At 34.5% G+C, this 24,234-nt stretch overlaps 1 protein-coding gene across 2 annotated transcripts in view; it reads left to right on the top strand.

Moving 5' to 3' along the window:
* Ppp3ca (protein phosphatase 3 catalytic subunit alpha) overlaps positions 1–24,234 on the top strand; it is a 310,937-nt gene that overhangs the window by 265,282 nt on the left and 21,421 nt on the right. For both annotated transcript variants that reach the window (XM_058583828.1, XM_046458923.2), the window contains exons 9-10: positions 6,623–6,748; positions 9,151–9,225. In XM_058583828.1, the coding sequence (XP_058439811.1) occupies positions 6,623–6,748; positions 9,151–9,225 (201 nt within the window). The remainder of the gene's footprint in view (positions 1–6,622; positions 6,749–9,150; positions 9,226–24,234) is intronic.

The following is a 24,234-nucleotide window of genomic DNA, read 5'->3' on the forward strand; positions in this document are numbered from 1 at the left end:
CCTGCAGGTGCAACAGAAAAGTATTTGTTTCTGTGCTGCTGTCTGGTCTGCTTTAAATTACAGTTAATAGCATAAGGCCCATATGTATGTCACATTCTCTCTCCAGACCTCTGATACAAGTGTTAATAGCATGAGGTCATGTGAAATTGCCAGCAACATACAAGAGCTCCTTGTTAGTAGACTTTTTTTTTCTTTTTTTTTTTTTAATTTTTTTTATTGGTTGTTCAAAACATTATAAAGCTATTGACATATCATATTTCATACAATAGATTCAAGTTGGTTATGAACTCCCAATTTTACCCCAAAAACAGATTGCAGAATCACATCGGTTACACATCCACATTTTTACATAATGCCCTATTAGTAACTGTTGTATTCTGCTACCTTTACTATCCTCTACTATCCCCCCTCCCTCCCCTCCCATCTTCTCTCACTACCCCATCCACTGTAATTCATTTCTCTCCTTGTTTATTTTCCCATTCCCCTCACAACCTCTTATATGTAATTTTGTATAACAATGAGGGTCTCCCTCCATTACCATGCAATTTCCCTTTTCTCTCCCTTTCCATCCCACCTCATGTATCTGTTTAATGTTAATCTTTTCTTCCTGCTCTTCCTCCCTGCTCTGTTCTTAGTTGCTCTCATTATATCAAAGAAGACATTCGGTATTTGTTTTTTAGGGATTGGCTAGCTTCACTAAGCATGATGTGCTCTAGTGCCATCCATTTCCCTGCAAATTCTATGATTTTGTCATTTTTCAGTGCTGCGTAGTACTCCATGGTGTATAAATGCCACATTTTTTTTATCCATTCATCTATTGAAGGGCATCTGGGTTGGTTCCACAGTCTAGCAATTGTGAATTGTGCTGCTATGAACATCGATGTAGCAGTATCCCTGTAGTACGCTCTTTTAAGGTCTTCAGGGAATAGTCCAAGAAGGGCAATAGCTGGGTCAAATGGTGGTTCCATTCCCAGCTTTCCCAGGAATCTCCATACTGCTTTCCAGATTGGCCGCACCAGTTTGCAGTCCCACCAGCAATGTACAAGAGTACCCTTTTCCCCACATCCTCTCCAGCACTTGTTGTTGTTTGACTTCATAATGGCTGCCAATCTTACTGGAGTGAGATGGTATCTTAGGGTGGTTTTGATTTGCATTTCTCTGACTGCTAGAGATGGTGAGCATTTTTTCATGTACTTGTTGATTGATTGTATGTCCTCGTCTGAGAAGTGTCTGTTCAGGTCTTTGGCCCATTTGTTGATTGGGTTATTTGTTTTCTTATTGTTTAATTTTTTGAGTTCTTTGTATACTCTGGATATTAGGGCTCTATCTGAAGTGTGAGGAGTAAAAATTTGTTCCCATGATGTAGGCTCCCTATTTACCTCTTTTATTGTTTCTCTTGCTGAGAGAAAACTTTTCAGTTTAAGTAAGTCCCATTTGTTGATTCTTGTTATCAACTTTTGTGCTATGGGTGTCTTATTAAGGAATTTGGAGCCCGACCCTACAATATGTAGATCGGCGCCAACTTTTTCTTCTATCAGACGCAGAGTCTCTGATTTGATATCTAGGTCCTTGATCCATTTTGAGTTAACTTTTGTGCATGGCGAGAGGAGGGGATTCAGTTTCATTTTGTTGCATATGGATTTCCAGTTTTCCCAGCACCATTTGTTGAAGATGCTATCCTCCCTCCATTGCATGCTTTTAGCTCCTTTATCAAATATAAGATAGTTGTAGCTTTGTGGATTAGTCTCTGTGTCCTCTATTCTGTACCATTGGTCCACCCTCCTGTTTTGGTACCAGTACCATGCTGTTTTTGTTACTATTGCTCTGTAATATAGTTTGAAGTCTGGTATCGCTATACCACCTGATTCGCACTTCCTGCTTAGAATTGCTTTTGCTATTCTGGGTCTTTTATTTTTCCATATGAATTTCATGATTGCTTTATCCATTTCTACAAGAAATGCTGTTGGGATTTTGATTGGCATTGCATTAAACCTATAGAGAACTTTGGGTAATATCGCCATTTTGATGATGTTAGTTCTGCCTATCCATGAACAGGGTACATTTTTCCACCTTCTAAGATCTTCTTCTATCTCTCTCTTTAGGGTTTTGTAGTTTTCATTATATAAATCTTTCACCTCTTTTGTTAGGTTGATTCCCAAGTATTTTATTTTTTTTGAGGATATTGTGAATGGAGTGTTTTTCCTCATTTCCGTTTCAGAGGTTTTGTCGCTGATATACAGAAATGCCTTTGATTTATGCGTGTTGATTTTATATCCTGCCACTTTGCTGAATTCATTTATTAGTTCTAGTAGTTTTTTTGTAGACCCTTTTGGGTCTTCTAGGTATAGAATCATGTCATCTGCAAATAGTGATAATTTAAGTTCTTCCTTTCCTATTTTTATGCCTTTAATTTCTTTCGTCTGTCTAATTGCTCTGGCCAGTGTTTCGAGAACTATATTGAATAGAAGTGGTGATAGAGGGCATCCCTGTCTTGTTCCAGATTTTAGGGGGAATGCCTTCAATTTTTCTCCGTTGAGAATGATGCTAGCCTGAGGCTTAGCATAGATAGCTTTTACAATGTCGAGGTAAGTTCCTGTTATCCCTAGTTTTTCTAATGTTTTGAACATAAAGGGATGCTGTACTTTGTTGAATGCTTTTTCTGTGTCTATTGAGATGATCATATGGTTCTTATTTTTAAGTCTATTGATGTGGTGAATAACATTTATTGATTTCCGTATATTGAACCATCCTTGCATCCCAGGGATGAATCCTACTTGATCATGGTGCACAATTTTTTTGATGTGCCTTTGTATCCGATTCGCCAGAATTTTATTGAGGATTTTTGCATCTAGGTTCATCAGAGATATTGGTCTGTAGTTTTCTTTCTTTGAGGTGTCTTTGTCTGGTTTCGGAATCAGGGTGATGTTGGCCTCATAGAATGAATTTGGCAGAGCTCCTTCTTTTTCTATTTCCTGAAATAACTTGAAAAGTATTGGTATTAATTCTTAGTAGACTTTTGTTCTTTTTTTTTCTCTCTTTATTTCTCCAAGAAGGTCTCAGGAGGTGGTCTCAAGTGGTTCTCAAAGTACAACCAATTGTATTATTTGTATTGCACTGGGGATGGACATCTTTCAAGTACTTCAGAGAAAAGCACACTATTAGGGCTCCAGTTGGGTTTTGTAATCCCAATGACAGTCGGAGGCAGGTGGCAGGGGCGGAGGATGTAGGAGGTGGAACATGAAATGTTAACTGTGAATTTCGTGACTGCAGATATCTGGAACTAATTTGGTTTAATTTTTTTCATGTATTTTGGTGATTTATAGTTATACAAAAATATAAAAATTAGCAAATAACTTATTAATGTAAGGTTATTCAAAGAGTATTTTTGCATAAATAGATTATATTGCCAAGAAAAAAATATATATTTTGGTGTATTTGAATTTTTAAGAAAAAGTTATTCTTTTTTTAAACTTAGGGAAAGTAAGAAAAAGTTCTACTAATAACATATAAAATTACTGAGAATATTAATCTGTCATTGTGTTAATGATGAGGTTTTTCTTCTAGAAGTTTTTTAGCATCATTCAAATGGGAAAGAGATTATATAAATTCTAAAATATTATTATAAAAATAAAATATTATCCCTTATATTCATATGAGAGAACTAAGACCTAACTTAGGGACCTTAAAAGTGACTGGGTAAGTAATTAGAATCCATCTAGTAACCTGGACTCCTGGTCTTCCAGTTCAGTGCTCTTTTATAAAGAGACTAAACAGGAAAGGAGAAATAATCTGTGTTCAAAACTTGATAGACATTAAATGATTTATGTTGTTAGAGTGGGTACATATATACTAGAAAAAGCAGCAATTTTAAATTCAGGCCAAAACTGAGTTTTGCTAATTCCAGTGAATTTGGGCAAATAATGTAATCTCTGTTTTTGCTTATTTTCAAAATGCAAATGATAACCAGTTTTGAGAAATATTGTGAAGATTTGTGATCATGTTTGTAAAGGGCCAAACACAGCACTTTGTATATAGTAGATGCTCAATAAATGTAGCTACTGCTAAAATATGTTTTTTTCTGTTATTGATAAGCAAAAATAAAATGTAATAATAGTATTTACTTTATCAGTAGATACTCAATTGTGTAGAGCCAATGTAGAATGAATAATCACTTTTATCTCACCAGCTACCAAATAGTACTTCTGTTTAATCTCTTAAGACAAGCCCCACCTTCATTTCTGAATTTGCACCCCATTTCACTCAAACATGGAATCTGGCAAAGCTAAAACCTCTTTAATTGTAAATTCCACATTCAAAATGAAATTAGAATAACTGGTCTAACTAGAATTCATGCATTTATAATTTATGGAAAACAGCAGGAAATGGTGGAAGGGGACTGGATGTGGTGTCAGGAAAAGCGGAGTTGGAGTGTGGGTGAGATCTGCCAGGTATTGGTTGCATGATCTTGAGCAAGTTTCATTTGTCCACACCACTTCCTTTATCCGTAACATGAGAGTCAGGCATCACTGCTTTTCAGATTTACCTCGAAGATTAAATGACAGTTCACTATAAAGCCTTTCTCTGTACTTCAGGGCACTGTTCATAATAATATAGTCATGCCTCATTACCCACTAGAGACTGGTTCTAGGACCCTCTGTGGATACCCAAATCCACAGATATTCAAGTGCCTTATATAAAATGGCATATATTTGCATATATCCTCCTTTGTACTTTAAATCATCTATATCATTGATAATATTTAATATAATGTAAGTGCTGTGTAAAGATTCCTTATACTGAATTTTTTAGGGACTAATGACAAGAAAAATAAGTCCATACATATGCGATGTAGACACATTTTTCTTTTTTCAAATATTTTCCATACAAGTCTGGTTAAATCCATGGATGCAGAACTCTAGATACAGAGGAATGACTATACTTCTTTTCTTTTCTTCCTGTTATATCACCACCCTAATGTTAATAAAAACAGGGGAAACTTAAATGTGAAATTACTCTTTGAAAATACAACTTAGAGCCTTGAAAGATTATTTTGAATATAAGAGGATATATATACCTGCTGTAAATGTGCAATATTCAAAAATAGTAAAGAACTTTTACATGGAAAGGTAGAATTGGCAGACATTACAAATACTTTGCCTTTTTCCCATCCCCCAAATCAGAAGTATTGATATGATGATTTCAATATAATAAAATCATTTCCATGATTTTTTTTATTTTGCTTGTTTTTAATACCATATATCATTGTATTCCTAGGCCAAATGATGTATAGCATATAAATTATAGAATAAGGTAAAAGAGAATTCATTCCAGAAATATATGCAGGATTCAAGGTTCCACAAAAAAAAAAAAAAAAAAGAGAATGACTCCCTCTATATTGATGTTGACTGTAGTAGCCGAATGTTTTATTCCCAAAGTTTGTGATTCCTTGTTCCCTGGAACCATTGTCATGCACCAGGAATTTAATTTGAAGCAAAGCCCTTATTGTGCGTAAGTAGGAGCTTAGTCTATTGGAAGCTGCTGAAAACATCAACATTGTCATCAGGCTGCAGTATGATACACGTAGTAACCAACTCACAGAAAACTATATATCTTTTCTATACTCCATGTAGATCCAGACCACCTGAAGGATTGTGTGCACACTAAGCCACAATTACACAGAGGCATTGCCAGTCTGGCCTGCATCTAGATCAGAGATGAACAGGGTGATGAAAAGTACCAAGAAATGATCTCACATTTCTTGTTGAAGTTCAAGGAAATTTAGAATACTTTGCTTGAAAAAAAATTGTAAGAGAAATATGAAGATTTGTCTCTACCTTCTGAGCACTGGCACTGAGTGAGGTGATATGTGGGAAACAAAGGCTATAAAGCTTGTTGTGTGGTACTTGTCTTTAAAGACAGTGGGAGAAAGAACATGTGTTCACAGGATACCTGTGATTAAAGCCAAGTGATAAATGCAATATAGGGGTATAAATCAAGTGTTTCTGGAAGCAGAGTGAAACATGCAGGTTTGATTTTGTAAGTCATCCATTCTATGCCTTTTTTCAAAAGTCAAGGATAGGGTCAGTGGCATATCATTTTATGTAGGATGCAATCCAAACATTTGATTAAGTCAGAAAAGCAATCTAATTTAAACTATTTTGTACAACTATTGTGAGTTCTACAAAACAAAAGGTTTGCTTTTTTTTAACAGAAATTCAATTCAAATATTTGAGGAGATTATTAAATTATTGCTAACTAACTTAGCCATGCCACCTTTATTCTTGTCATCGGGTATTAAATAAGAGTGGAATGTTCTTGGCTACAAGAGCAGGCTGATACAATTCCCAACAGACATTTGATTAACTGTTTTATATAAATATTTGCCCAATTATGATGCTGCTTCATATTTACTATTCACATATTGTGCAGAAACACATTACAGTGGGTACAGCTTAAGTCCATAAGTAGTTTAAGTACTCAGGATTGATAAAGCAATTTGGTTTGATGTTTTGGAACTTAAGTCAAATAATTGAGTTTTCGTAATCAACTAAACCATGTATAGAAGCAGAAACGTGCTGTGAATCTAACATGCTTCTTTCTGTTTGTTTTCTGTTGTTTTTAGCTGCAGTATTGAAGTATGAGAACAACGTTATGAATATCAGGCAATTCAACTGCTCTCCCCATCCATACTGGCTTCCAAATTTCATGGATGTTTTCACTTGGTCCCTGCCATTTGTTGGGGAGAAAGGTGTGTTGTACAGTCTTGAGAGGTCCTTAACCAGATGGCATATAATGGGAAGAGAGGAGATTTGTTCTGTTTTAATAGGAAGTGTTCAGAAACAGAAATCCTTTGGTCTGCCCAGTAAAATGACAAGCTGGGCCATGAGAGAAGACATTCAAAATTGTGTAACTGTGTTTATATTAACAATATACAATGAATGAGTTAACAGCAAATGAGGAATATATTAGGAGAACTCATAAGAATTCATTAGGAGAATTCATTAGAATATTAGGAGAACTCATAAAGTCTCATTAGAATAATCTAACTTAAAAATAGTAGGAATATAGCTTTAGCTGGTTTCAACATACTTTTGTGAGTAATGGTCATGGTACTGGTAGCACTTAATGGCCACCATATTTTGAAGAGTAGCTCAAAAAACAATTAAAAGAGTAGTTCATTAAAAATATATTGAGCATTAGTGTGTTACAAGGTAGGAACAGGGAGACAAATTTACATTTGAAAATTTGTGTATTAACGACCCAATTTTTCAGAAATTGGCTTTTTCTCCTTTTTTTTTCCTCCCTTTTTCTCTCTCTCCTTTTTTCTCCTCTCTGGCTCCTGTCGTTCCTATCTCTCTTTCTTCCTTTCTTCATTCCTTCCTTCTTTTCTTTTTTGTTTTACTTTTATATATTCCTAAACCTCAGAAAAAAACCATGAACATTTAGTCATGAGGCCTCACAGTGACAGACAGATCATTCCTAATGCATCTTCTCACGTACCTCACAAGGACACAAGTGGGTTTGTAATAAAGATTAGAGTTTCCACGTGTTTCAGAAAAACAGGGTGTGCTGTAGGGAGCTTTAGAGAAGAGCTACACATCTTTCTGAAGCCCCATAATATTTGAGTTTATATATATATATCACAAACCAAATTGTGAGTGGTCAGTGAAAAATTCTTCCCTTTAGCAACCAAAATAAGTCACAAGTACATTTTCATAATGTCCTGCCAGTGCTACATTGGATGCTTTCTTGCATTGCTCAAATTGCAGCACCTGGTAAAATTGTCTCTTGGATCCTCCGGAAATCAAAGCAGCTTGAATCCTGATAACTATTGGATGCTCTTGAACACACTTGAGTTGAATGGCTTCCATTAATTATTCAAATTTTGACCATGTATTATAAAACGACACACTAATATATTAGTAAAGATAATTCATTTTTTTATTATGAAACTGAACCTCTGCATTAATTTTGGCTCCACTGCGGTTTTACTTTATCTTCAAGAACATTTTTTTTAAAATATCATATTACTTTTATTTTATTTTTTATTATTTTTTTTATACGTGTGATGCTGAGGATCGAATCCAGGGCCTCACACTTGCAAGACGAGAGCTCTACTACTGAGCCAAAGCCCCAGCCCTCATATTACTTTTAAAAGTAACTTTTAAAGAATTAGTGTGCAACTTTCTCTTCATATGTATGATAAAACTCAACTGTGCCCGACTGGTGGCACACACACATGTAATCCCAGTGAGTAGAGAGACTGAGGCAGGAAGATTACAAATTGGAGATCAGGCTGGACAATTTAGGGAGACACTGTCTCATAAAGCAGGGTTGGGGGGATAGTCTGAGGATGTAGCTCAATGATAAAGCACCCTGGGCTCATCCCCCAGTAAAATAAATAAATAGAAAAGAAAGAAAGTAACTCAACCTAATTTCAAAAAATATTAAATGTAATACCATTTACATTAGTGTAAGAATAATACAGCACTAATTTCCTGAGTATGTGTATAATACTTTTATTTTTGTAAGCCTATTGTAATATACTTAACTAAATTTCTGATTAAACTATAACTAAGTTATTTTAAAGCCATTTTTGGAAAATTTCTAACATTCTTCTTGAAGATTTATGTTTTCAAAACAACTTCAAATGTATTAATTCATCAATCTAAAATTTTTATTAAGTACAAGGCCACATACCTGTCATTGTGCTGGGCTCTCTGGAGGAGTAAAAAAAAATTAAAAATGAAATCTGAATTTACTTAGTCCCTACTGAACAGAAGTTTGTAATCTAATCTAGATCATGCAGAATCATTTTGCAAATAAATAAAAAATTAAAAAATAACTACTTGCATCTTCAAAGATTTATATGATATTCATATTCATATACTTGACTTATCCATTTTCTATTGACCTTCAGCTGAAATATATTAGCAGTACATTTCATAGGGATGAGATAATAACTTGATAAACATACAGTCTACATAAAATCAAAAAGTCTGTGTCTTTTATGATGTGGATTTTATATAGACTGCTTTGCAAGTGATTCTGTATACTGAGAATCTCCTGTACTAAACTTGTTGATTTACAATATCAGAGTAGTAATTAAGGTTATAACAAAATCTGGATTTTATTTTCTTTCCTGTCCAGTGACTGAGATGCTGGTAAATGTCCTCAACATCTGCTCAGATGATGAACTGGGGTCGGAAGAAGATGGATTTGATGGTAAGAGTCCTGGGTCTTTGTACTAATGCTATTTCCCAGGTAAATTACTTGGTAATTCAATGCTCACCCTAAGCATACGTTTCTGAGATTTGGGTTATGTTTAAATCTCAACATACTATTGAGATTGAAAAATATAATTTTATTTTCTATTTTCTTAAAAAAACATAAGAAACAAAAACCATGAGAGAATTGTTCCATTGCTTTGAAGATATTGTTTAAATAGTAAACTCCCTTAAAAACCATCTTTCAGCTGGCACATTTGTAATCCTAGCTTCTCAGGAGACAGGAGGCTCATGAGTTTGAGGTCAGCCTCTCACAATGTCATGAGACTCTGTCTCAAAGTAAAACATTAAAAAAGAAAAAGGACCTGGGATGGAGCTTATTGGTAAACCCTGGGTTTAATCCCCAGTACTGATAAGAACCATGTCTCTGTAGCTCTTATTGCTAATGAGTTTTTTTGACATCCTTAAAAAAGATATCATCCTTTATCTCTGGCAGATATTACCATCAACTGAGTGGTTTTTGAATTGTCTGTTAGTGGGGTTGTTCCTGTCAGTTATTAACATTTTGATGTTTAAGATAAAAGAAGGCATTTATCTATTAGTACTTATGTCAGCCCCAATAGTTTTTTTATATCTGTAGTAATAAGTATGAATAAGCTATGAGAGGTTTTCTGTTATTGTGATTTTTTTTTTTAATTTGGTATTCAGTTATCCTGAAAGAGTGTACTTTTTCTACAAAAGACAAAGATCCGTGAGGTTAAAATGAAGGGAAAAAAAATTTCTCTGGGTCTTACAAAAGTATACCTAAATGAATGGAAATAAACAACAATGTAGAGTTGAAATGTGCAAGAGTGAATTTCATTTTCACAAATATTTAGTAAGTTCCTCCTCTGCATAGGTCACTCCAGGTTCCAAGAAGCCTTCGACACCTATTTGTTAAAGAGATTGCAGTCTGGTTAGGGATGTGTAAACAGATAATGTCTATAAACTAAGACAAATAAAGTGAAGGTGGCAGAGGGAAACTAGATGTTATGGTGAATTTAAGTAGTTAACATGCCATTAACAACTGCACTTGGGTAAAATGAAAAGAGAATGAAGCCCTTTCTAAAATTTAGTATCTGAGTGGCCTGATTTAATATTTACTTGATCTTGATGCCAGTCAAAGCTTTAAATACAAAATACCTAAGTTTCAGGCAAAAATAAAATAAAACTCATGCAGTTATATAAATAGAGCCTAAATAAATAAATAAATAAAAGTCATGCAGTTATATACAGTTTATATACATAAACAAATATAAATTTCTCAATTTTTCCCAACATCTTATACTCACCCTCCTTTCTGTAACTTCTCTTGTCTTCATTATGTGTTCCTGTATATTATTTTTGAAGCATATACCACATTTCAAGGACATGGGGATGTGCACTATAGAGAAGGAAAGAGAAAATGGAGATGATAAATAAAGTTTTATTAAGATTACTAAGAATAGTCATGAGAACTTAAGCAAATCTGTTGATATGTTTTGAAATTTGCAGAAAATCAATGGACATTTTGCATTTCATCTAGATTCTAGATGCTTCATGTTATAGCCAAGTTTGCTATAGTTATCTTTGTAATTTTTTTTTTATTTGTTCTTTTTTTAACTTTTTCTTGGATAGTGTTATCACTTAAAAGATAATATATTCACAATGGCGGAAACTTCTTTCCTAAGGGAAGAACACTAACATCAACATTTTCTAGTAGCTGCTTCTCACTATTCCTTTTACCCTTGTAAAGGTGGACAGGTGTGATGGCCCTGCTCACCCATCAAGAGGGTCACAATGGATAATCCTATGACAAAAGTCAGGTCCACAAAAGAAAAGCATAACGTATTTATTTAAGCAAAGTTTTGTGTTACATGTGAGACAACAGAAATAAAGACCCAGAAAGACAAGGAAAAAATGCCTGTTTTTATGTTGGGGTCCAGTGAGGCATGGGCAGCATATTAAAATGTGACTAGACAAAAGGATTTGATCAAATGGTAATGACTGAGGGGAAAAGCCCAACAAAGTCGGCCTGTTCAGATTGTTCCTGAATTCCTTTAGATTCCTTTCTCCTGCATACAGGGCAAGACCTCTGTGGAATGAGGGTCTTCAAAGTGTAAAGGAGACAGTAACTTTGCTAGGTTTTATGACTTGCTTTGGAGGAGGGCAATTCTGTTTTATATACTTCAGGGGAGAAGAAAGGGACGAGAGATAACAGGATGGGAGAAGGTCAGAAAGAACTTGATTCTGAGGCTTTGAACTGAGTGTCTCTCAGTTCAAAGTGTTGCATGCCAAGTTGTTACACTTCGGGGTGTGGTATTCTGAACACTGAAATCCTCAAAATTATTTACCATTAATACAGGAATACTTCCCTGTTAACAAATTTCTATTTTAGTCGAGTCCATTAGCCAATATTTATAAATATGTGCAATAATAATGTAGAATAAGAATACATATATATATAGAATAAGAACATAGGACTATATAATAATATAATATATAAGAATATAATATATAATATTTATGTATACAGAATACGTATGAGTGTGAAAAATAAGAATATAAGAATAATAATGTATAATAGAACTATGTAGGCATACATGTGTTTGTAATTATTTATGAACCCATTCACTCAGCAAATATGTACTGAGTGTCTATTATGTGTCATGTACTGTGGCCAAAAGTGCCTGCACATTTTAATAGCACAAGTTATTCCTGCAGATAAACATTACCAAGACTAACTCTGTGTCTACTTCACTTCCAGTCATCTCTCCTTACACACCCCTTCAATCACTTACATGAAAGGATATATTTTGACTTCCTCTGCTTTCAAATAATTACCTCCAATCAATGTGCCGTGCTCATCAGCAACTGGCTTGAAGCCTGTTAATTCCACTTATGGGAGTGCATTTCCTTTTTCAAGACCCTTGAAAGAATTGTTTCTTTCTGAGCACATTCCACTACCCTGAAGTCTGAGGTCAGTCCTGCAGAGAAATATGACTCTTCCCTGTCCAAGTGCAGGGTGGTAAATGGTCCCGATGACCTAACCCTGTCTTGCCAGCTGGCACACATGAGAACTGTGTTCTTTACTTTTTTCAGCTTTCTTCAGTGGTCCATTTCTGTCAACTTAAATATCAGTCAGTTCTTCCTTTTTCTGAACAGTTTCTTCTGCTTTAATACAGGTCATCTTCCTTGTCTGCATTTAGAATACAACTAATGTGTAAAATTTTGAAGCAATATTAATGCAGAATACTTAGAAGTGTTTAAGATACATTCAAAGTTCTACCTTTCTCTATATAATTGTTATCAGTTTGGGGATGAGAAGAAGGAGACAGACTTTTTAGGGGAGGTAGATGGCATTTCCTTGGTATCCTGTCTCTTGGATATAACATATTTTGCTTCATAGGTAGTATGGAAATTTTTTCCCCCGTCTTTTATTCTCTTGTTCAAAATTTGTTGGTTTGTCTCCTATAAACAGGCTAAAGAGGCATATTTACTTGATCTCTTGCTTTATGTCTTTAGTGTAGAAGTTATGGTAGGCAGGAGGAAAGAGATAGGCAGTTGAAAAGAGAAGGTCCCTCTGGCTGATGGGACACTCCAGCACCTGCTAGCACTACAGGTCCTGGTTTCCATTAGAAACACTGGATTCAAGTTTCTCAGAAAAAGAACCTCAAGGAAGTAAAGAAGAAAAACTACGTTTAACAAGGACAGGCTCCATATGCATCTAAAAATAGGTTTTGATTAAGAAGAAGCTGGTTCTATGGGGAAAAAATCTTAGGCTCTATTTTAGCCTTTTGTGAATAGTTTTCTCCTCTCTAAATAAGGTGATAATAAAACCCAAGATGGCTCTCTATGAAATTTGGAAACTATTATACGTAAAACATATAAAGAACATCCAGAATTTCCTAGCATTAGTACAGTCTTGTCTGCCAGCACTTAAATAGATGGCAGTTTAAGATCATGTCTAGTTAAACTGTTAAGGATTTCCAGATCCAGAATCTGAAATGGGCTAAAGTCAAAGCCAGCAGATGCTGCCCTCCTATTTCAAAGATTTGACCTCTAATTGACATTGATATTTTAGCTTAAGTCTTATAAATTTGCCCACTAAAGGGGGAGCTAATAATTTTTTTAAAGTTAGAAGTATATTCAGCTTAGTACATTGTACATGTTGATGTGAGCAATGAGGAAGAGACCTAGCACTTTATTCAACATGACATAAAAACCATCAGTTACTTCCAGAGTGCTCCAAGAACACCTTGAGCCTACCACAAATCTGACTCCCTTTGGAAATACAATTTGTTGAGCACATGTTTTGAAGTTGTCTTTTTTGTGGCATTATTTCCAACCTTGGGATAAAGTTCCAGTTCTTCCACCCTGCCCTTCCTAGGAGCAGTCTGCAGCCTGTCCCTGGGGGCTGGCCCTCTGCTTCTGCCTGCCAGGCTCCTCCTGTTGCCTGCATAGGTGCAACCAGGAGTCAGCAGACATCAAAGGACTTAATTAATGCTCTTCCTTAAGTTCCTATTTATTTTAAGTGGGGCCACCTCCTGGTGAGTCATCTATCAGGCCCTTCTCAAAATTTGTCCCATATCTGATGTCAACTAAAAAGTCCAAGGTAATAATGCCTTTACAGTCCATCATTTTTATTTGATGAGGTTGACTTCTTACTGTCTGTAGGGCTGTAGCAAATAGGAATTCTCCTCATTCCCTTCAGCATCTGTCAACTTCCCTTTAGCATTTAATGGGGATGATATGTAAAGATGACAGAATTTAACACTTATGTGTTGGACATCATTATAAGTTGTTTTAAGTGTCTTAGATAATTTATTAGGTAACATATTAACTGTAATCTTCAAAGCAGCTTTTTTATATAGGTGCTATTATTGTCCCTATTTTACATCTGAAGTGATTGAGTCTCAGCAAATTTAAAGCCTGAGTTCGTAGAACTGGTAAAGGAACAGATGGAATTTAAACTAACATCTGCCTGGTTCTCAGACTCTTGATCTTTCCAATGCCTGAGACTACAAAAAATCAACAGGATGGGAAAAAATAAATAAACTAGTAAACTAGTAATTAAACAAAATATACTTTTTAGACTGTTTTGTTAAAAGTTTTATAAAATATTATGTAAGATTTTTAAAGAAATAGATTTCACACTATTCCTGCACATGAAACTCTGTGCAAATGAAATAGGTTTATTCTACTTGTTCAACCTCAGCCTAGTCTACAAAGTGAAGTGTTTCATCATGTTAAAAATTTAGGTATGTCTGAGCAGACAGAAAGTGATCTGGCTCACACAGTTTTCTGCTGTATTGAAACCACATCATGATTCTCTCATTAGTTTCTGCCTTACAAATGAAGGAATTTGATAGCCAATCTTGAGAAGAGTTGCTGTTTCAAATTGGCCTGTGGTTGGTTTTATATTTTTTATGTTGAAAATAAAAATACAAAACTTCTGTTATCTTGTGAAGTTTGGAAGCAGTTTAATGCCAATGAATGTCTTCTGCTGATCAAATTTATATGTATTGGGGTCTTTTTTTCCTGTTTCCACTTCTGATTTTGGATGATAAAATGACAGTCTGGTTTCAATTTAGGGTTGTTGTTCACCAGAACATTTTAGAGAAGAAAGAAACCTAAGTAGATGAATCTCATTTGGTAGTTAATCCTCATTAATGAAGAAAATTCATTTTAAACCAAGAAATAGGAAGAGATCCCAAAGTAGGGGGAAAGCAGACAGGATTGAAGCCATCTTCATCAAAAAGCTTTCTTTTCTTGTTTATTATTATAGTAAAGAAATCTGAATTAGTAGTAAGCCTTAAAATCCTAGAGATGATTTGGTGAGATAGGAATATGTATTTATCTGGGACTTTCTTTTAGGTCCTTAAAGTCATAGACTCTGAGACCATTTTTTTTAAAACATAAATTATGTTTGAGACTTTGATATATGATAAGTCTCACTAACCAGGAAAAGTTGTAGTGGTGAAACTGAAATCCTGCAGAATTAGAAAGGAAAGAAAAAAATAATAAAAGCAATATATTGCAAGCCAAATATAATTCAGGCTGCACTGGAAAGACAACATTGAATTAGAATTTATGTCTCTGCTTTCAACTAAAGAGCAAAACCACATGGTAGAGCTCTTATCCTTTGTCCACATTTTTGTCTTTTCCTCATGCTAACCACAGGGAAGTTATTGAATATGGGATGGGAGCCGATTTTTGTAAGCCTTTTGCAAAGCCATCTAAATTGTATACTAGAAAACTATCTTGCTTTAGGTTATTAGGTAATTCTTCATATCTAAGTCACAGATTCCAGAGTGTCTCATCATTTGATTCTGTCTAGCTTTAAAAAGTCGTATAGAACTTTTTAAAGTGCAGTGTTGAGAATTAGTGGGACTAACATGGCATCTTATTGGTCCATGATAAGTGCCTCAGTAGGGATCTGGTCATATTATTTTCTACGAAAACTATATTTATTTGCCATGACAAATGTTTGACCTACTAAAAAGGCACTTAGCATCAATAACTCTCATGCAGAAATACATTGGGACACTAAAAGTAAAGGAATTTTACTTTTTTTACTTTGGCAAGAGCCAAAGTCAAATGATTATCTTTGGCAAATATCGACAACATCTAAATGTGATTGGTTAGTTTAAAAATCTAAGTGGAATGAATGAATTAAAGGTGAAAATTTCATTCTGGAAAGTTCCCTCTGCTTTGTGCATCTGGAAGTACAAAGAGCTATTAGTTTAGAGCTCTTCTTGTAGCTGTAATGACTGATTTCTTAGAGAAACTCATTTTAGCATCCTGTATTTCAGGTTCCTGGTCTGGGGGGGGGGGAGGTATTATCCCAATGGTAATTGACAATTGGGGATCAATCCCAGAACTGTGTACCTGGTAGATAGGCACCTTACCACTGACCTACACCCCCAGCCCAGAATGTGATAAATTTTAATGTGGAAATTAAAATAGAGATATAAACACAAAATAAGAATTAAAAAAAAAAAAGCTCCCCTGAGCAGCACAATGGTGATCTGGTCCTTATCTGGTTCATATTGATGTCTAACCTAAAGTTGTTCAGGAGACAAGTAGCATAATAAAATAAGTTTTTGAGAAAATGCTGCCTAGAAAAATGCTTTGTTCAAATGATTTGTTCAATTTCCATTGAACAAAGGATGAATAGGAGTATAATTTAGGAACTCAATAAAATATCTCCAAGTGGAGGTGCCTAGAATGAACAAAGATGGAGGTGCAAAAGAAATTAAAAAGGAGCTTTTCAAAAAAGCACTTTCTAATCACTTCACAGCATAAAATCCACAGGACTTAGACAAAGGTTAAGGGAAATGAGAGCTGATTTTGATGGTTCAAACCTAGGTGCCTAGGATAGCATTTATGGAAAAACTCACCAGTTTCAGGAGAAAGATGAGTTCTTAGGGACAGGAGTTTGGGTAGAACGGGCCTACATGTAACTCTGGAAGTGCCCAGACTGCATTTGGAAATGGAGTCTTGGAAATGGGAAAAAATCTGTGTGGGTGACAGAGCCTTGGAATTAAATCATAACTGAATCTATTAAAGGTGAATAGGCCTCCAAAATTGTGAATGTGGTAGGAAATATCCAAAAATTGAGGGGAAAAAAGACAAGCGAGTGAAGGAGAAAGTAGGATTGATCAGAGAGAAGGCACAAGAATCAGGAAAATGCAAAAACTGTGGCAGAAGCTACTTAAAAATGTGTACCCAATACAGAAAAATGAATCTGATCTATAAGTCTGACCAGAAAACGAAATATAAAGACAGTGACTAAGGTTATCAGACATCAGATTATTGAAAATAGGCAAATAGCAAAATTTATTTTATTATTGTGAAAGCCCCAAAAGAATTGAAATAATCAGAAACAATAAAATGAATAAAATTCAGAATGTCTCAATTTTAACATGACATTTTAATTTTACATATTATATTTTTATTTCCATTTACTTATTAATAAATATTCACAGAATATCTCTTTTTCTGTGTATTCAGTAGTGAAAAAAACACATGTATTCCTGCCTTCATCTGGTGAAGAGTCTAGTAGAACAAGAATTAGACCAATTTTAAACATGCTAGACATACAGAAGATTTAGAAGGTTTAGGGAATGATTATGGTAAAATCAGAATAAAGTATTTGATACCTAAAAGAAGAAGATGAAGGACATCTTTCTAGTATTTGTCTACTTGATAAGTTCAAGAAAAAATATTTTTATGTATTTTTCCATTTTAAAATATATGAATATGTGAGAAACTTAGATCATATGATTTTTCCAGAAAGTTATACACAAGGATGTATATCAATTTTCTCACCTTTTTGTAAAAACTGAGTTTTCATTATATAACTGGGGAAGGGTTAAAAGAAAATATAAAAAGAAAGATTTAATATTTTGTAAAAGATAACATTTTTCTTAAGTCTTTTGTTAATTATCTTTGCATTTTATTGCTGATTTTTTTTCAGTTGCCTGATATTTCATTGCTTCGTGTAGGAAGTAAATAATTTTAGTCAGTATCAGTTTATTATTTGTACTTTGTATCCTTTAGGATAGATGACTACTTTTTTTAATTACACTTACACCTAAAAAAAATGCATGGGCTTTGAATGGCAGAGATGTATGATTCCCATCATACATTATAGTTACTGATGTTTTCAGCCTTGACTATCAAACAATGTACCTGCCATCATATTTTAATCAGTTCCAAGTCTGGCCTGTCATTTTGTTTCAGTAATGCAGGTATCCAAAGCACTGCTTTCTCTATGTATTATACTGCCGTGACTTTGCACAAATGTGTTTCTTAATTACCTGGCATAATTTTCACATTGCATGGAAGCTCAGACTTTGCAGAATAAGCTAAGTATTAGAAAACAGCCATACCCCTGTTGCAGTTAGTTGATTATATTATGTTCACTGGGTAAGAATATTATTCCCACATTTTAAAAATGCTTTGAAAATACTCCGTATTTTATGCTGTATTTCTATACATGGTGTAATATACAAATACAGTGTAATGTATGATAATTTTATACTTTTAAAATCAATTGACTTTCTTAGCATTAGAACCTTTCTTCAACTAATGATGGCATTAGCCAACACACTAAATATGAGCTATTGAATATCTAAGCATAAATTTACTTATAATATTTATTTGAGATAACAGAACAAATTCTGTAATAAGGAAAATAAGCATGTGTTTTATAAACCTTAATGCATTATTTATTTGAAAGACATCAAAACATAGAGGTCTTATTCTCAGTGAAGGTAAAGGCTTTGTTTGTATGTATTTCTCTATGGTTTAGGACAACTTCACTTCTCATAAGCAGAGGTGAGAAAATTGAGACGTAGAATTCTTCCCAGGAGAAATTTTAGTGGGTAATGTCAGCTTTCTGAAAACTGGTACCATCTCCAAAAAAGATCCATATTTCCCATTTTTCTGGCAGCACGTTCATCATTGTCGTAGTAAACGTACTAAATGTCCAGGTTTTAACCTGAAAGTTGTACTTTTATGAAAAATATCAATTTTTTTTTTGTCCAATCAATACCGATTGGACAACTGCAAAAGAGTTGTGATTCTAGGCTTATAAAACATTCTCTTCAGAGTAATTGCTTGATTTGATGGCATGTTTAAATGCTACACTGAAAAGTTTAATAAATGCTCAGGAAACTTCAATTTTAAAAGTATTTTTCTATGAGATATTCTATTTCCACTCTTCAAAAAAAAAAAAAGCTATCTTATTTCTGCATCTTTATTCTTAGCTCATGAGAAGTTATAAAACTGTTTTCCCACTTTTTTTTCTCAGAACTCTATAAAAATAGAAATCTTGATTCTTTTTCACCAGTGCATCTTTTTGGGGTAGTCCATTTGGTTCTGAAGGCACAGCCAGCAGCATCCTGGCTGCTGACATTCTCCCTTAGTGATTTGCCATTGTCTGGACTCCATGCTTGACACAAAACACAAATCAGGCTGTATCTCACGGCAGCTTGATATTCACCGAGATCATATACTCAGTCATTTAATTTGCAGAGAGAAACATAATTATTAGAAGAACTGAAATTTTCATATCTTCACAAGCATTTTTTTCTTCTTAATAATAGCAAGCGTTTTGAGTACTTACCATATACTAAAGCCTAATACTTAAGTGCCTTAGAAAGTAGCACAGTACCTGGCACAGATGTCTCCTGAAGGATGAGAATAAGAACACATCACTTATTTAATTCTTCCAGCCACCCATGAAATAGACTATTTGGTCTGCTGCCTCACTGAATTCTAGCTCTGGTCACATTTTTCTAGCTGATGACCCTGGGGGAATAACTTGCCATTTCTGTCCCTTACAATTACCCTTTGTAAAATGAAGAGTCCATACCATCTTCATAGATTCTGTTCTGAGGATTATATGATATAATTCAAATTAAATATGTAAAACATTCTTCACTTTACAGATAAGGGAGTGAGTCTTAATGAAGTTTGCCACAAATAGCTCAGCTAGTAATGAGAGAGATGGGGTTCAAACCTAGGATTTTCACTCCAGGGCAGAATTTCTTCAATATTCTCTTCTGGATCTCACATGCCAGTGTACTTAGGTATGTTAAAAGAAGTGGATGAAGGCTGGGCATGGTGGCACACACCTATAATCCCAGTGGCTTGGGAGGCTCAGACAGGAGGATCCCAAGTTCAAAGCTAGCCTCAGCAAAGGCAAGGCACCGAGCAACTCAGTGAGACTCTGTCTCTAAGTAAAACATAAAATTGGGCTGGGGATGCAGCTCAGTGGTCAAGTACCCCCGAGTTCAATACCTGGTACCAAAAAAAAAAAAAAAGTGATAAGTTCAATTATGTACAGTGTGAAGCTTTATGGAACGGCCAGAAGACTTGAAGGCTATTGATTCTGGACAGTACCTCCCTAGACAAATGTCCCTGTACATTTCCAATGTTTGCCTCAGTGACTAACTGACATGTTTTTGGTTGGCACATCCCTTTCTTCAAAGAGAGTTGTATATTTAAGTGATGTTGAAGTCTCTTCTGCCTCTTTAAGTTGCCTGTGCACTGATCTTTGAACAGAACCTCTTGCTCATTTCCCTAGTTCTCCTCTTTCTACACAGCTTCATTGCAATTTATGTGTGTCAGTAAAACAACCTGCCTGGGTTGTAAACAGCATCAGAAGATGACTTTGTTTAGGGTAGGCTGAGTACTTGTCAGTGCCTGGGCCATTCTTTGCTTCCAGATGAGGTTATTGCATTTTTTCCTTCACCTCTGCATAGGATCAGTGCACAGTCCTGGAGTGCCTGATTAGGTTAATATCAAGGGAAAAGAGCCTGAGACAAGCACACTATTTTACTATGTCTGTATAGTCATCCCTTTTTGTATAATTTCAGAGATGGCATTTAAATATCATTGTATTGGGTAAATTATAAATCTACACAAGTTCAGAATTCTAGTCTGCATTCAGTCGTCCAGCACAATTAGGTCTACAATAAATACCTTTTTAACCTATTACAGCCTCATCTATATCCACAACTGTCCTTGATAGGTTAGACAGGCATTATGATTGTTTCTCTCTTAAAAAATAAATCTACAGTTTTAACTTGATAATTATTATTTGTTCTGTTTTTATTTTGTCATTTTATAAAATCAGTGACATTCTGCTATTAGCTTCTCCCTTTGTAAATATAAAGGATCTTAAATGTCCTTTGTAAGGCACAGGCTGAATGTGATCATTTCCTGAAAAGTCAACAGAAGATTCCTAGTCCATTGTAGATTCTAATTTTCAACCAAGTCAGAATTATATATATATTGTCAAAATCTGCAACTCTACTAAAGAATCAAATAGGGACAACATCTCAGAGAAAAATAGTGCAGGCATGTCAAACTAGAGTTTGTAAATGAAAGTAGCTTTTAACTAAGTAGAAATTATTCAAATAATGACAGGATTGGACATATGAGAAGTCTGTACATTTTTTAAGACTTTCTATCTAAAGAATTGTGTTATAGCTCATGACCAGAAAGGTGGGGAAAAAACAATCTGACCTATCTCGGCCTTCCTTAAAAATCCATTACACAGAAGAGAATTCTTATTTTTAAAATATCTATTTTACAGAATCTTCTGCTGCTTTCAAAATGGGATATAAGACAGAATAGCCTTATGCCAAATATCACACTCTTGTGAGCTCTATGACATGCTGAGATTTTAGTTGATTGAAAAAACACATGGAAGACATTCAGTATGTGTGGTTTGGAGTGGCTTGGAGTGAGTAGCCATTATTGCAATTTTATTACCTTTGGGTGAATAAATAGTAGAGTTAGAATCCAAATCAAGAAGGTCTTCTAAATATTTTAGGAAGTTATCCTCAAAAAAGATGAATTTTTAAAAAAATTTTTATTGTCCTAAAGTTGTTTTTCCTGTACCTAAAAGGGTAACCTACACATGTTCCTAGGCAGCTGCTTGTGAGTGGCAGTACTGAACAATCTCTTTGGATGAGATTTAACCAGCACTGACTCTTCCTAGATGGTAGCTCAGGATTTCCAAGTTTAGTCAGATATTTTTTGACATCTTTCACCTCTAGCAACTGAGTAATGTAATTCTTAATAGAACTGCAGTTTGGGGGGCTGGAACACTTGTACTTCTGGGATAACCCCAGGACATTTCAAGGAGAGCTTTAAGGGCTCGGTCATCGCATATTCAACCTCCTCTTGTCCTTCTTAAATGTGCCTGAGGAGGGGGCTCAGCTTCCTTTCCCATCACCTTTTTCTCATTGTTTATTCTCCGTTTTAGGAGGAAGGCATAGGTATTCCTGGACATAATCACTATGAACATTGCCTTGAGGTGCAACTACCTTAAAAGTACTAAACAGAAATGTTGGAGAAACTTAGTATCTAGGAAGCCTCCTCAATTAAGTCATTGTAATTTCCCCTCATCCCTGTCATTAAGAGACACATTCCAATGAAACATTATTGCTATGCCTATTACATGTTTGTAAACATTTTTCATAGATTTGTGCTGTCTAGTTCAATTAAGAACTAATAATAACTCAGCTATTTATTCCACAGAAAATTTTGAACATTTAGATCCTTTTATTGTCTCAGGAAATTTTTAAAACCATCTTTAAATTTCTAAGCATATTTTTCACAGAAAATTATCATATAGTGCTAAAAACATTTTAAAGTTTAAATATGTAGTATACTAAATTGGAAAAATACAAGTAGAAGTACAATTTCAAAGAAGAAAAGGATAATATGAGATTTGTAAATAACATTGAAGTTCTCATTCATGAATTTTTCTTTAAATGGATGACTATGCATTGCTAACATTAAAATATATCATTATTAACAGTGTAGTTATTTCATTTTCAAATTACAATGTTTACAATATCATATTTTTTATACCTATTTAAAACTGGGGCTGAGTGGAATGTTTGTTAAAGAATATTCTTTTGGCACTACCTGAGTAAAAATTCTAATGGCTACAGTTTTTAAGCTGTTCTATGAGAGCCAACTCAGTTACCCAGAGCTTATGGTGCTCTCCCTAAACTCATGACTCAGGAGCCTGGTGATGTAGGAAAATGTTGTGAAGCACATGTCACAACTCATAGCCAAGGAGAAAACAACTGGATGTCCAGATAACTTCTGGAAAGTATTCCTTTGTTGAATATAGAAGCCCAAGGTGTGTTATTGTTGAACCAGGTCAAGAGTGAGAGGACATGGAAGCTAAGACTTAGGGATTATATAGCATATGGTTTACCTCAAATGTGGGACAAAGAGTTTCCCAAAAAAGACAGTCTGTGCATTTATAATTTTCATCATCTTCTGTAGAAAGATGCTGAGTGAAGTTATTATTTAAGTTTCTTAGATGCATCTTAAGTCACATTGTGTCCTTTGCTTTATATTCTATATTTTAGAGGTATTAATTTTAGATAGAAACCAACCCATAATTGTCTTTAATGTAACATAACAAAATATATTTCTTATCTCAACACTTTGTGCTTCATTCCATCAGTACTCTTTATTCACATTCAATATTTGCTGTATTTGTTGAAGAATAAAATCTGAAGTTAGTTCTAAACTTGGTTTACTCATAATGATCCATGATAGAATTTTACTTTCCAGTAAAATACCTCTAAAATATAGAATATAAATGAAATGAATTTTAACTTTTAATGAATTTGGAAAAGCAGTGAATGGTAAAAAAGTATTTTTTCTTAGAATTTGAATTAAAAATTTAAAGAAATTTGAAGTCTACCAGCAAATGCAGACTTCAAAATATCTCTCTCCTCTGAAAAAGTATGAAATATTAGCATAAGCACATGTTTTTATATAACATTTTATTTAAATATACATCTATGGATATAATTGAATTAGTTAAAAATGCTTTAAATTATTAGAGTCGAGCATGGTAATGCCTACCTGTAAACCCAGCAGCTCAAAAGTTTTGAGGCAGGAGGATCACAAGTTTGAGGCAATTTATCGAGGCCCTAAGCAACTTAGTGAGACCCTTTCTCAAAATAAAAATAAAGGGGAGAGGGGCTGAGGATTTGACTCAGCACCCCTGGGCTCAATCCTCAATACCAGCAACAAAAACACTTTAATAAGAAGCCTACATAATAACCAAAGATTTGAGGCCAATATAATAATGAAATGAAAAAGTTTTTGTAGTCTTTTTTATGAAAAAGAAAATAATTAAATGGCAATAATAATTTTAAAAGCAGTGTTTTATATTTTAGTAATAAGAAAAGATATTTCTATTTCATAAGATATCTGAGTATAAAATTTTCATATACCTGGTCAGCTTCATTTCTTACAGTTGTAAAGATGTATTGAAACTAGTTAGAATCCGTTGTGTTGGATTTATAAAACAAAACCTTCCCAGTTCGGTTCTCAGCAGGAGCCTGCAGGAGAAGAGGGTGGTAAGAGGGTGACTTCAGAAACTTTGTCATTGCCTCTATCAGCAAGCTTGTGCATTATCCCAATCACCTGAAAG

This window comes from Marmota monax, unplaced genomic scaffold (assembly GCF_021218885.2).
Source record: "Marmota monax isolate L192 unplaced genomic scaffold, Marmota_monax_Labrador192_F-V1.1 WCK01_AAM20220418_F8-fsc00002, whole genome shotgun sequence".
In the NCBI taxonomy this organism is placed as follows: domain Eukaryota; kingdom Metazoa; phylum Chordata; class Mammalia; order Rodentia; family Sciuridae; genus Marmota; species Marmota monax.